This window comes from Sparus aurata, chromosome 7, assembly GCF_900880675.1.
Source record: "Sparus aurata chromosome 7, fSpaAur1.1, whole genome shotgun sequence".
Lineage (NCBI taxonomy): Eukaryota > Metazoa > Chordata > Actinopteri > Spariformes > Sparidae > Sparus > Sparus aurata.
In genome coordinates, this window is record NC_044193.1 from 32,884,009 (window position 1) to 32,899,104 (window position 15,096).

Consider the following 15,096-nt stretch of genomic DNA (forward strand, 5'->3'; position numbering starts at 1 on the left):
AAACCGCCACAGTGCATAAGGGAGAGAAAGTGAAACTAAAGCATCGATCTCATTACACTGGTAGCAACTAAATATCAATACCAACGCTGGTATCAATATTATCAATATTTGTATTCGATCCGCCCATGCCTAGTTCCCGCTCCCGTCTGCTCCCGTTAACTTTTTATCCTGTACCGTCCCAATCACGTGATTAACAGTAAAGTTGACTCCCAATCCCGTGACCCGTGGGATTCCCGAACAAATGTCAGCCTCTAATCCAGACGCAACACCTTAAAGCTCGACTGAAGTTTACTGCTGATCACATGGACAAAGAAAAAACCTTGTGGAGGAAAACTCTGTGGTCAGAGGAAACAAACACTGAGTTGTCTGACCACAATGAGCAGCAGTATGTTTGGAGGAGAGTAGGTGAGGCCTTTAACTCCAAGAACACTAAAGCTACTGTCAGGCATAGTGCTGGTAGTATTATGCTGTGGGGCTGTTGTGCTGTCAGTGGATCTGCTGCTCTAAATACAGTCAATGGAATAATGACGAAGGAGGATTATCCCCAAATTCTTCAGGAAAACCTCAAATCATCAGCAGAAGATTGGCTCTTGGGTGCAGTTGGACAATGATCAATAACACACATCAGAAGTGGTAAAGAAATGTTTAAAAAGCTAGAATTGAGGTTAATATATACCTAACTGAGGTGGAAATGGCTGCGGGATATTTCACCAAATATTATAATTACTGTATGTATATATATGATCCAGCAGATTTGGTCTTATTTTTAGAAGACCTTTAATAAATTAATTACTGAACGAAACTAGATGAGTATCTTTTGTGACAAAGCGGTTTGTGTTTCATTCATTCCATCACAGAAAAATTAGAGCTGTTGAAATCATGGGAAGTAGTGTTTTCCTCATCAACCCTAAATGTGGCTAGACAAACAGGTGGAAGGTACATTAAGCACTCCAATTTCTATTATTGTCTAGAAGAGCTAACACAAATGTCTTCATCTACTCCCACCATTTGAGGAAGTGAAGACACAGTGGATTAACTTCATTCATAATAGAAATGTCCCCACAACAACTAGAAAAACTCTTACAGGCTATGTTACACTAACTATTATTCTTTAATAGACTCATGACAATGTAAAAAAGCAGGATGTGGGAAGCTCACAGATTGATGGACAGAGTTCAAACTTGGAAGCAGTAGGGTTTAACCACTGCTTTAGGTTACAGTAATTTGGCAGGTGAGCCTGTTGAACTTAGTTCAGTACATTACAAAGCTAATTTGGCTAATTTGTCTTTTGTAGCACACTCAATCAATGTTTTTCTTATCATGGGGTAGTGAAGAGAGATTGTGTGAACATTAAGCCTCATTTGCAGCCGATGAAATAACCAGAGCAGCAGATTAGATTAGATTTTGCCACATTGCTTTATGTGGATCTGTAAACTGTAAACCATCAGATTACATTTACTAATCATCTATGCCTGTACCTGATTGGATTTACTTTTTCAAGTTAATAAAAAAACATATATTTATACTTGAGATATGTTTCCTAACATCGGCAATAGAGTCAAAAGAGGCAGAATCACGTATCCTTTAAATTTTTGTTGTAGCATATAATAATAACATCATCGCAAAAAAACAAAATACCGTGACTTAGGGTAAATCAGCCACCCCTATGATCTCCTAAGACTATGGCTGGAATCATTATCTCCATACATTAGAACACAAGTGGTGTGACACATAAACATAATAGGCAGGACAACTTAACATACTGTACTAAAGCTGCAGTAAGTGAAATATCGTATATTGTAATATAAGTGTAAAATTGCTCTATATTCAACAGTAACTGTTGGACAGTTGTACTGTTACAGAGATGTTGGTCGTTAACCCACGTCTCTCCTCCTCTGCTAATGTAGTAAAAGAGAAAAATAAATAATATCTCTTCTCACTTTATCCTAATAACTCCATAAAGAGGCAGTCCTTTATGCTCGTTCACACACAGAGCAGGATCCTCCTGTTTGCTGCTGTGTCTGGCGATTACTGCTGTGCATTCATGTGGTGATGTAGAGAGGAGGGAGGGGTGTGCTAACTGCATAATGGACAGGAAATAAGCTAAAACGACGAGAACACTTACAGCAGCTTTAAGTTAATTTGTAAGAGCATAACGTAAATGTTGGCAATCAACTATTATTAGTTAGTGTAAGTATTTCCTATCAAAATAATACAAATGAATCTTTTTTATGTGCTGACCTTCACACATGCAGGTGGGCTTGAGAATGTAGCCACAGTTGCCGTTGCTGTAGAACTTGGCTCTGTTGAGCTGGAGGACACGGCCCTCTGACTGGTAGTTGAGCGCAACTGAAATCAAACCAATTCATTTTGTTATTTTCAGCAGCCTGGATGTTTCTACTACTACTGTGTGTTGAGTTAGGTACACACCAAGCTGGCAGCCGGCGTTCCAGAAGGGCTGGGGGTTGAAGTTGGAGGAATCCACGCGGTAAGATGAAGGGTAGATGCGGGAGAGCTGTTGCTGGTTGAAGTGAATGAAGGATGAAGCTTTCTGCTGCATCACCTGGTGGGCTTTGGTCTCACTAAGCGACGACACCTGCCAGCTGCAGTTAGCTGCCAGAGACAACACAAAGACGTCTTTGTTTTCTCTTCTTTATTACACTCATTTACTTATATGTTATTAAAACGTATGCTTATATGATTTAAATTATGGTTCAAGATTACTATGATAAATATTTCCTGTATATATGTAATAATAATTGTTTTCTTATATTTTAGAATCGGGTTTCTTTTGATGTGTTGCAGTAGTCTCTTCAATGGTACCACAGAAATCCATTATTTGAAAATACAGTAACACATACAGTACCAGTAACTTTCAAAACTTGAATACTGATGAGATTTGAGTATTTGTATCTTATATGCAGTATAACATCGAAGAAACCTCTGCTTTGTCCCAATAATGCAATAAGCATCAGGTGAACTGAACTGCTTACCTTGTGCCTCGATATCATAAAGACCCACAGAGCGAGTGTATTTGACCAAATCAGACAAAGCTCTGGATAACTTCATGGTCTTCTTCTTTCTGTAAGGTTAATAAAAAGTAGAAAAAAAAAGGGTTACACATAGGAGTCAGCCGAATCTTTTTCACTGAAATTATCTATGAAAATTATGATCATCCACCACAGTGTTGATGATTATGGTAATCAAGTTTAAGATTTTGAGGAAGGCATTGATGAAAAATTGTACAATGGTGACTGATAATGTTGATTACCAATACAATAGTTAAAGTGATGAAGGGTGGAATGATGATGGAAATGCTGAATATATATATATATATACACATATATATATACACACACACATATATATATATATATATATACATATATATATATATATATATATATATATATATATATATATATATACACACATATATATATATATATACATATATATATATATATATATATATATATATATATATATATATATATATATATATATACACACACATATATATATATATACATATATATATATACATACATACATACATATATATATATATATACATATATATATATATATATATATACATATATATATATATATATATATACATACATATATACACACACATATATTTACATACATATATATATATTTGTTTGTGTGTTGTGTATGTAGCATACTTGCTGTGGTGCAAGGGGGCGCGGGAGGCGCTACTTGTACTCTCTTGGTCTGTATCGGTGTCTTCAAAGCTGGACGTCTTCTTCAGTTTGGTTGTCTTTTTCTGCAGAAGGAAGAGTAATTACTGGACAACCAATATCAGTAAGATTTACTTCACATGTAATGGGTTTCAAGAGATGATGTCAAAATATTGTGGATGTTTTTGTGATGTGTTAATGAACTGAAGCTGAGGTTTGCAGAATCTAACAACACATTTGAGATTTCTAATTTTTATGCAATGGTAATACAACAACCCAGTCTCACATATCAACACATCATCAAGAATTATCATCTATATGTGGATCATTTATACCAGTGAGCCACAACATTATAACCACCTGCCTAATATTGTGTCGGTCTGCCATTTGCTGTCAAAACAACCTTGAACTGTCGAGGCTGCACTGGACCTCTGAAGGTGTGCTGTGGTATCAGGCACAAAGACATTAGCAGCAATAAGTCCTCGAGGTGGGGGCCTCCATGGATTGTTTGTTCCCACAGATGCTCGATTGGATTGAGTTCTGGTGAATTTCGAGGCCAAGTCAATACCTTTAAGTCGTTGTCGCATCGTGCATGTTGTAGCTGCTTTCGGCATTGGACATGGGTCAGTATGGGCACTCTGACCGTTCAGTGGCTATGCAGCTTCTTTCGCAGCAAACTGCATATCACCATGTTCTGACACCTTTCTATCAGAACCAGTATGACATTTTTCATCAATTTGTGCAACAGTAGCTTGCTACCAACATGTATCAATGAGCCTTGGGCAACAATGACACTGACGACAAGTTCACCTGTTATCCTTCCATAGACCACTTTCAGGAGTTACTGACCACTGCAGACAGTAACATCCAACTAGTCCTGCAGTTTTAGAGTTGCTCCGACACAATCATCTAGCCATCACAATTTGGCCCTTGTCAAAGTCACTCAGATCCTTATGTAATTCACTTCACCTATCACTCCACCTTTTAATGTTGTTGCTGATTGTTATATTTACTCGTCATAGGGCAGGGGTATGGAGTAGGTCTACAGACTGAAGAAAATAGAGAAAAGTGTCATTTAAAAACTGAGAGCAAAGATAAGAGGAGAACTAAAAGGGCTAACCTTGCGTTTAGAAAAGCTGCCAATAAAGGAGCGACCTGTACGCTTGTTGCTGCTGGGATTAGCCTCATCCGCTGTGTCTGTCCCATCCTCACTTTTACCCTGAAAGCACAGGAGGAGAATCTTAGCATTTTTTGTTAGGAAACATTTTAGAGATTTACAACTGAAAATGAGAAAAATAAGTTACTGATTAGCTATCAACCCGACACCTTATGCTCATACCACATTTTTCTTGAGTCAATGTTAAAAACAAACATTTAAATTCTATATTGAAGAGAATAATACTCAGAAAGTTTGACAATTTAGAGCAAATGAAAGCGTCAGAAGCATAATTGTTATTCTAAGCCAAGAGGGGTTTTCTCAGCATCAAATCATGTCTACACTAAAGGTCTCTAGGGACACAGTACATGGAACCCTAGAACACTTTGCAGAAACTAGATGAGTTGGATCTAAAGGCCAATCAGGCAGACCCACAACACACCATCAGCGGGTCAAGATTACATTTTTTACTCAAACGGATACAATCATTTGAAATGAAAAAAAAAAAACAGCATTACAATTGAGATAATAGCAGTCATCGACTTTTTGAGCCCATTGTATATATACAAAGCTGTTTGAAATGAAAATGTAAGGACTCTGAGTCTGTGTCTACCTTAGAGCCAGATGTGTCTGTGGGCTTCCCAGCAGGTGGGAGGGCTGCAATGGTGAAGCTGTCTGGATCTTCTCTGTCTCTGATCTTAGACTCCTTCATCAGGTTGTCCAGTTTTTTCTTTGCCATGTTCTCCACCTGTTTCCTGTTGGCTGATGTCTAGAGAAGAAATGAACAGTTGAACAGAGGATGATGATGCTGATATACAGTTGAAGAATGCACAAAGTAGGAAATTGAAAGTTTCTGAAAAGTATTAACAGAAATAACCACATAGACGATATCATACTTGTTCAATAATTAACGTGATCATCTAAAAAACAAAACAAAAGAAAAACACAATAATTAACGTAACATAAAAAAACACCCTGATCGTGCATACCACAAAAGAAATACGTTTTTATAATCTAGATGTACAGGCCCTTTTTAGAGACATTACACAAGATGCTCAGATTTCATGAGGAGCAAGGACAAAGCAATATATTACAATGTAAAACCTCCCACACTGGTTGGTGAATGGACCTTTAATAAATGCAAGCATTTCCACATATCAGAGCATAACAGGGAATGATATTGTGACGTCCTTTGTACAGATGAAGTGGAATTACTAAAAGATGTCATTCAGATATCACCGCTCATCACATCTCTCAGAATAATATGAACATGCTCAGTTCAGCCACATGGTGGCAGAGTGCGCCCATAAACCACTTCAGTCTATAATTAGAGATCAGGTAGAAGCAACATGCTGCATAGAGAGAGCATTAGTTTTATTCCTATATGCTGAGGGCATTCGGGTCAAAAATTAGTGTATTGTGCAATATTGAACTTCTGATCACATTGCACACAGAACATTGGGTGTTTTAATTCTCATTTAGGTCTATGTGAAGAGAAATCTGGTTACTTCTGAGCTTTTCTATTCAGACAAAAATATATCTTGCAAAGATTTTGAATAAAATGTCCACAATAGCTGAAGCCTCAGAGGTGAAAGACCATTTTGTTGGGCTCATTGGTCCATTCTAAGGCCCTGTTCAGAACTGGTATGAAAATGCATGCTGAGGTGTTAATGTATCCAAGACACAATGAGGACACATCGAGATCCAGTCACAGCGGGGGTCAGGGCTGCCTGTAACCACATTCTTTAGCAGTGAGTACGCACACTTCCTGGGCCACAGTGAAGACAATGACGAAGACAGTTTACATTTACACTCACATTTATGAAAAAAGATAGCGATTTTTTTGACGATAAACAGGACTCATGCTGATAGTAGGTGTTGACAGAAGGATTCAGAGCTGTCCACTTATTATCTGGTCACACAGGATGGATGGTAACACCGATCTGAATTCCTTTTAGTTTTCTCTTTCATCAGCACCAAATACTGTGACCAAACTTCACCCAGAGGCAAACCTGGCTGCTCAACTTCCACAGCTGTTTTTGGGAAAGACACTTGGAACAAGAACCAAGTCCACAAGCATAACTTATTTTAAGAAGTGACATCTCCACTAGTTTATGGGTTACTCCGTACCAACTCAGCTCGGACCTCCCAGTTAATATCATCGATTTCCTCGAATAAAATACATGTAAAATCTTCCAATAAATTTATGGGATATTGCAAAATCCTACAAGTGTAATCCATTTTTTTTTTCTTAAGTTTTCCCCTTAGGGCTACATTTGAATATTTTTGTAATTTTATGTAAACATATATTCTTAGCATCACCAACCACTCAATTTTTACTGTATTATTATTACCATTAATACGTTGTTGCAGGATGTTTACAGTAATCATATATTTTTTGACCCAAAGAAGAATCTTTCATGCACAAAAATACATACAGTTATAGCCACCTCGATTTTCCCCTCCCATCCTGGACCACTGGATTCCACTGCAGACATGCCCATTCATTCAAGTGTATGAGATGGTGCTTCCCTCACAAAAAAATATATAAAAGCAAGCCACCCAGCAGTTTATACAGTTATTGAAAGTAGTCCATCCTTTAGCTGCTGCTGCTCTAGTTATGAACATATTAACGCATCAATAGTTATAATTCGAGAATATAGTGTACGAATATTATTCTGAAATGGATCGCCAACACACCCCAGAAGCTTAGTTGGTAAAGCATGTGATCACCCGGCCGCCCATCATCTCCAGAGCCATTCCGCTTAGAGAAGTGAAAAATAACACTTTTTCACTTAACACTTTCCCCCCCACCATAATTCACGATTCCAATCTGATCGAGCATCTGTGGGACGTGATGAAATATTGAGAAGTGTTTCGGGGCATAGCACTTTCAACTTTCACTGTCACGATGGGAAAGCACAACACATGACTGGGTGAGATTTGGGAAGTGGATGGGAATGTGCTCATACAGTACCTTCCACTTTGAAGCAAGCAACAGTTGAGGAGAAGAGGAGGGGACAGACAGGAAGAGAGAAGAGTAGGAAATGAGAACAAATAGCCACACAGAAAAAAAAGAGAGAGATGCACACAGCTGAGATAGCGCTATAGGAACAAAGGCAAGACAGTAGAGAACACAAAGTCACAACTGCTTCATTTTAACATGTACCATCAAGAACAGATATTACATAAACAATTAAAATGTCATCTGTTGGACACAAGGATGTCAAGTCTGTCTCTGGTAAACAGTACTGATAAACATAGGGAAGTGGAGAAAGTACATACATCTCCGTTCATCAGCTTGCAGTCATCCTCCATTTCATCAGCACTGTCTTCGTCCGACACGTCTCCCTCCTCTGCATTCTCATCAATGTTGGGAGGCAGTTTCTTCCCCTGGTGGAGAAAGGAAATGGTGAGCTGAGCTCCGTTTCAGAAAAACAAACATCTGCAACATTAATTTAACTGAAAATGAAGTTAGATGGGGCCTCCCTGGTTTCACAACTGTTAAGAAACCAACCGTGAATGTATTCCAAACATCCCGATTTACAGTCCAGCCAGGGAGCATCCTCACAATCACCCTTCCTTTTATTTTCCTTTTTAGTTATCTTACTACTGCGCCATATGTAATCAAGGGAAAAATCTATTCGGAAATAATTAGGTAAGATTTGTCTTTTGGTCAAACTCTTTCAAGCGAGGACCAACTGCCTGATACAAAGAGCCACAAATCTGAAGAGAGCAGATAAAAACTTCCTTGTGTTTTTTTTAAAGGCCCGACAATGTATCAAAGTTTGCATCACATGTTGCAGCAGGGCTGGATGGCATGGGACAAAATCCTATCAAAATTATTTTTTTAAATCTCTATACTTTAAATCACAATTTAACTTTTAAGGCAAGAGCGTATATTAGTGGACCGTTTTTCGGAGCTAATATTCAGCCTTTTTCTGATTATCGGTATCAGTGCTACTTTGGCTCTGATGCAGCAGCGTCTCTGTCTGCAGTCACCAGTCTGTGGTCTCAATTAACATCCCGCTTACAACACTGTTTGATGACACAAGTAATAGCCTGTAAGGAATTAATAATCTGTCTATAATATATATAACTATATTGATTTAGACTTCATGACTGTTCTACTTGCTTAACTTGTATTACATTTTAACCTGGACTGTTTCCATTGCTCTGCAGGATACATCATTGGTCTTATCTGACAGATGACATATGCCACATACCAGTGCATTGAATGTCACAAGCCTCATATTGCTCTAGATGAGGATTGGGGGTTGGTGTTGTGCATGCTGGCACACTGGAATGACTTGACCTTAACTAGGAAACTCACAGGGGTGGAAAAACAATCAAACCATTCACTACAGTAAAACTTGACCAGATCTCTTTCATGGAAAACATTTTGAAATGACTTGTTCCAATCATATTTGATTGACATTATCAATCTAGCTCACACTACTTTATTTTAGATTGCATCATGAAATGTATATCAATACAATACACTGATAAAATATTATATCAATATAAAATGGTATTGATAGTGTCCTATTATCATATAATAATATAACTATATTACTAATATGTTTCTAGATGTGCTTTTTAAAAATCTTTCAGTATGCTATATTATGGTATGAGTTCTATTTCCATTACATATACACTTACACACATATAGTGTTTGGTGTAGGATCCTCGACCTGTGTTTATCCGTGCACGATGCATAAGATAAATATTGATCTGGTCTGATATGGGCTGTATATTGTAATAACAGTGCCGTGCAGAAAACCCCACATGTTGCCTGCCGTCTCCTTGAGCTAGCCTGAGAACCGCCACTAAAGCGGACCATAACCTTCCCCTTTAACATCCCAATTTACAATAGCATGCTGTGCATATATGGTTGGCATGGAGGAAAGTCCACGGCAGTCAGGACTCTTTGCTCTTCTTTGGTATTGTAGTACTTCTGTCAAAGAACTCCCACACACAGGTAGTAGTGCTGCTGTAACAGCTGACAGAGCAGTCCTTTGATTGTTTTTCAAAAATAACACAGCGAACGTGCCCAAATAATAAGTCTACTGCACACAGTCCATAAAAGACTTCAGCTTTTTATTCTTTCCTCTAGTTAGGTTTTGTTTTTCATTCAAACATGACTTTTTCCAAACACATCACTTCAACCAGCCTTTGAAATCTGCACTGTGCGGATCAAAATCTAGATCCTAAAATCTGAGAGCTGAGATAACTGCTTGAGGACTGACTCCTCTCACCAAAGAGAATCAGTCACATTTTAAACTGTGACTTTACCTTAACGAGGATCTTGCCCTTGAGTGTTTCCGGTGATGGGAGCCATCCAGACTCGTCAGCCTTTATGTTGGACAGGTCCAGTTTGTCCCCCAGGATCTCAATCAGGTACTGGGCCATTTTCTTTTGCTGAGGAACACTGCAGTGGTTCTCTATTGACAGGATGACTGGGTAGCTGAGAGATAATCACACACAACAAATTCGAGTTAGGGGGGTGGGCTGAAAGGTTCAGGAGGACAAGAGGACAAAGTGTGAAAGATAAAGTGAATGTGGACATTTTATATTGTAGTTGAGCAGTTTTCCTGTCATTCACGAAGCAACTTAAACCGAACTGTAAACCAAACAAACCGAATAGTACGCCAATCTTCCAAGTGGATGCAGATTTCTTTGAGTATATTGTATCTGGCTTTAATTGGCTGCTATATTTTATTCTGGTTATCACAACACATTTAGAACCTTTTGATTAGGTTTTTGGATGCCAGTATGGTGATGAAAATCTGCTCCATCTATTTATTCACTGCAGTTGGTGATCATTTAATGTACACTTCAACGTCAAACTAATTGGTGTCTGAAGGGCATGATTTTAATTGATTAATAAATCTGAAAGATGGCTAAGATACTCAGTGTTCATGACTTAATTAGGTACTATTAACCAATATTTAACCTATTAAAAAATGACTGGCAGCTCGTGACTTAGCCCCCACAATTCTCATATTTTTCGCCATGCCAGTGCCATGGCTTGAGGCAGTGTTGATGTATTGGTCAGCGTTTCCACCATTTGTGGTCACAATGAAATGTCGCAGCAACTACTGGATAGATTGACATGTACTTTTGTAGCCTACACATATTCTTGGTCCGCAAAGGATGGTCTTCCGGACTTTGTTGATCCCCTGAACTTAGGTGCCAGCATGAGGCTGACACTTTTGACTCTTTATAGTAAACTATTACATGCACTGCTACAAAATTTACAACAGATATTCAAGATCCCTTTCATAGATCCCCAGGCTTTTCACCTAGTGTCACTACGAGAATCAAATTAAAGTTCTTAATTGAACTATCTTGACAGTTAGGCCTATGGCATGAGCTGTCCTTTTTTCAAGTGCCCCAATCTAATCTCATGAACATAAACCAGCATAACTAACATATATGCCAGCATGTTCAAACTCCCAACTCGTCAAATATGGTAACTTCAAACTCTGACACTACACCTACCCCTCTACTGTCTGTTATTCACATGAAAAGCTCTGTGGTCAGGTTATCAATGATTTACATGAAATCCAAAAGTATTTGGTTAGGTTTAGGCAATAACACTTTTTGGTAAGGGTTAGGTACCATCACTTTGTGGTGAAGATTTGGCAACAACAGCACTTGAGGTTAGGGTTAGGCAAAAAACATGCTTTGAGATAAAATAACTATGTTGCTAACGTACATTCAGTCACGTTGCTTATGTAATGTCATTTACGTAAGTTGAAGTCCCACTCCAGTGTGTTTTGGGCCATTTTTATGATATTCCATATTATATATATATATATATATATATTTAAGTCCTTTCTTGACAATGTTGATGAGCCACAGCGTAATAGTAACAGTATTTTTTTAACATAACCTTTGACAACATTGTGTTAGAAGTCATGAAAATAAAGCTGGTTCTAAAATGGAATGATGACGGATGACTATAGTGGAGTCTAGAGTCATACCTCATCCTCAAAACTTGGCTTATATGGGCTGTAAGAGCAGCGTGGCTCCTTTAGGAAGAGAGCAGTGCCCAGTGTGTGTAATTAAGCTTTAGAACAGACAAGGCTATTGACCAATTACCTTCATCTAACCTTTGTAATGAGCTCAAATTAGTTAATGTTAGCAACATGCTAAATGATAACAGCGAATTTCAAGGGAGTAAACATTTGATTCATTTTCTACACAACATATTTCATAGTAAGACAAAATCTCTTGTATAATTGTTGCACTTACAATAAAAACCTTCACAGTTCTATTTGCTGCACACTACACTTTAAAGCTGTTGTACAAGCAGATTTAAACACTTCTAAAGGTTTCTGAAAGACTTACAAGTTTAGAGCTACCACGACAACACATCATTTACCCTCTGCAAGACATTGGTCATATGAACAACTCCAAAATGAATGCTCTTCTATCTGCAGATGAACATTTCATAATTTCTGGATGGTCTGGAAAATCATCAACATTCTAGGGTGAATGAGCTGTGGTCCAGCATTTAAAACAAGTCTTAAAAGGAGCTATATTTAAAGGCAAACTCCTCATTAGCAACATATTGGCTGTGGTGATTCTCAGTCCAAGTTATATGGATGCTTTCGTTAGTGCCACTGGCAGCCCTCTGCCAAGCCTGGTTTAATTCAGTGTCTGGAAAAATCTGATTGCTCTTTGATGTTGACTCACTCTGCTCCTCTTTTACTGAGTTATCTGTGGAGTGTAGTCTGGGGTCTACAATTATGTTTGTTAAAAACACACAGTGAGGGGGAACATGCGCAGAAAGCCAGTGTTTCTGCTTTATTTTACTTGAAGAGACAGGATCTAAAAATAGCTCCTCTCTGCTGCCTCCAGACTGTGTGCATGTCGATGGGATTATCACCTTCTGATGCAGATTCTGTGAGGGGGAGGTCTATGTGTATGCTTTTATTTCTCTGTTAATGTGTTGCTACGTCTCTGCGCACAGCTGTTTTTGTTTGTTTTTTTTAGTGTGTAGGTGTATGACACGTACACGCAAGTGGGCGATAAATTAAAGGGAAAAGCATAAATGAACAATAAATGTTGCTTTCATACCGGGCAAGAGGGCTCATTGAGTGGTTTGAAGAGGATGACAATTATGTATGAATGCTAGTGCACGGCCTCAACATTCACCAGATCTACAGCAGGAGATTCTGCGCAGCTTGTTACAGGCCATTCTCAGAAGATGGGACATAGCTTGTTATTCATTGTGAATGGGATCTAGTGTTGCAGCCTGGCATCAACCGCTGAGCCACAGAGACTTAGAGGGAGCACAGCAGCACTACACATAAAAAGCCAAGGGCCCAGGAAAGCAGAAGTACAGAGGCGTTTCCTACTCTGCGCCACAGATCTCCTCCAGCACAAATACTGGACTGCAAGGATGCAGGACCAGTCTCGGCGTGACTGTCCATCAACATGTGCCACATTAAAAAAAATGTCTCCCAACAAGCTAGTCTGTATTTGGGAAACAAACTGTGTGACAGGAAATGATCTACTTCCTAGTGTTTAGCACGGACACTGCATGTGACACTGGGTAAAAATGGGTGCAGCTTGTCAAAAATTGGAGACCTCATTTTAGCACGATTTGTTTTTTTATTTCTTATTTGTTAACGAATCGAAGAGTATTTGTATTTCTATTCACACTTCTTACTGTAACATGTATTCAACTCCAACGATTGATGTATGCAAACCTTTTAAAAAGTTATTTTTTTACCTTTGCATCTTTTTCTGTAGATGTAAATAGTGACGTCTCTTACTACATAGCTATCCATTAAAGATGAAAATCAGGAGATAATGGATCAATTTGTTACACAATAAGATTTTTATTATTAATTTTTCTCTCATTGATTGTGTGTCCATTTATAGTGCCAGTGGGTGTAATGTGAATGGATTTCGAACTAAAAGAATGATTAAAATTAACTACACTTGACAAGAGACAAATCAACAGCTGACAAAAAAATTATATAGCACTTTTACCCAAATTGATCTACAAGGTTTTTAGTACTCATTCCCGCATTCAACCATCAACTAACATTAATGTAGGGCTGCGCAATTAATCAAATTTGATCGTGATTTCGATTTTTGGGTCAAACGATCTCCAAATTCATATAATTGAGCTGGAACGATTTATTTAGCATTTTTCGTTGTACAGTAGGCCTAGAGATTTCCCGAAAGACACGTGCATGCGCAATTCAGTCACTCCCCGAAAGCATTCAACGCAGCCCTGCTGACTGGCAATCACTCTCAAGCAGCTGTAGATTCAAGAGGGCAGGTTGAGAAAAAAACAGCGCAAATGGAAAATGGCAGAGGGAGGGCAGCACACGCTGTTGTACAGTTGTGGAATTGCTGTTTGTGACATCGGATGATTATGCTTTAGTTGCAGATGCATATTTGTTGTATTGCTGCTTTTAATTGCTTCTGTTGTACAACAAATGCAACATACCGGCTCATCCAGGTTAAGTGGTTAACCAGGGTCATTCGGTTTGAATCCGAAGTGCTCCCACACTGCAGCTGTCGCATTCGGCTTTGAAACCAATTTCATCTTTGTTTTTATTCCTCCAAATATCAACTAGCGTTTTCTCTGGCTTGCTACACCTCACGGGGCTCTCATGCTGCACTCTGTGTTATGTCAGGGGCAGGTAGGGGTGGTCGATATATATATCGTTTGCGATAATATCGTCATTGTTGTTTTTTTAAGATGTGCAAATTATCAAGTATTTAATTACTTCGCCAAAAATATTGAAACGCATGAGAAAACTCCTCACATCCACTTAATACACGGTGCAGCAACGCTCTCTACAGCATGCAGACAAGAAGTGCAGGCAACTTATCCCAACATGGCAAGATGGTGATGTGCTAGAATTAGTGAGCAAAGCACTTAGTCCCCTGCTAGAGTTTACGGATGCTCTTTCAGGTGAGCAGGTAGTGACCATCTCCTACCTGAAACCGGTGATGTCGCTGTTCAACTCTGAGGTCCTGGCAGTGAAGTGTGATGACACAGAGCTCACAAAGAAAATCAAAGAAACCATCCTGGAATACCTTAACACCAAGTACAGAGATGACAATGTGGATGGCCTATTAAGTTGGGCATCCACATTAGACCCACGGTTTAAAAAACGTTTCAATGAGGATGACCAGGTCATAGTGTCCACAATTTCCTCTGAGCTTTTGTCTATAGCAACGCAGGAAGTGAGCAAT

At 38.7% G+C, this 15,096-nt stretch overlaps 1 protein-coding gene across 9 annotated transcripts in view; it reads right to left on the minus strand.

Annotated features, from left to right (window-relative positions):
- plch2a (phospholipase C, eta 2a) overlaps positions 1-15,096 on the minus strand; it is a 203,539-nt gene that overhangs the window by 22,196 nt on the left and 166,247 nt on the right. For 8 of the 9 annotated variants that reach the window (XM_030422800.1, XM_030422799.1, XM_030422796.1 and 5 more), the window contains 9 exons: positions 10,162-10,333; positions 8,152-8,259; positions 7,844-7,849; positions 5,480-5,635; positions 4,831-4,929; positions 3,696-3,796; positions 2,994-3,082; positions 2,431-2,613; positions 2,242-2,349 (listed from right to left, as the gene is read on the minus strand). In XM_030422800.1, coding sequence (XP_030278660.1) covers positions 2,242-2,349; positions 2,431-2,613; positions 2,994-3,082; positions 3,696-3,796; positions 4,831-4,929; positions 5,480-5,635; positions 7,844-7,849; positions 8,152-8,259; positions 10,162-10,333 — 1,022 coding nt within the window. The remainder of the gene's footprint in view (positions 1-2,241; positions 2,350-2,430; positions 2,614-2,993; positions 3,083-3,695; positions 3,797-4,830; positions 4,930-5,479; positions 5,636-7,843; positions 7,850-8,151; positions 8,260-10,161; positions 10,334-15,096) is intronic. The other variant, XM_030422798.1, reaches the window with a different exon arrangement.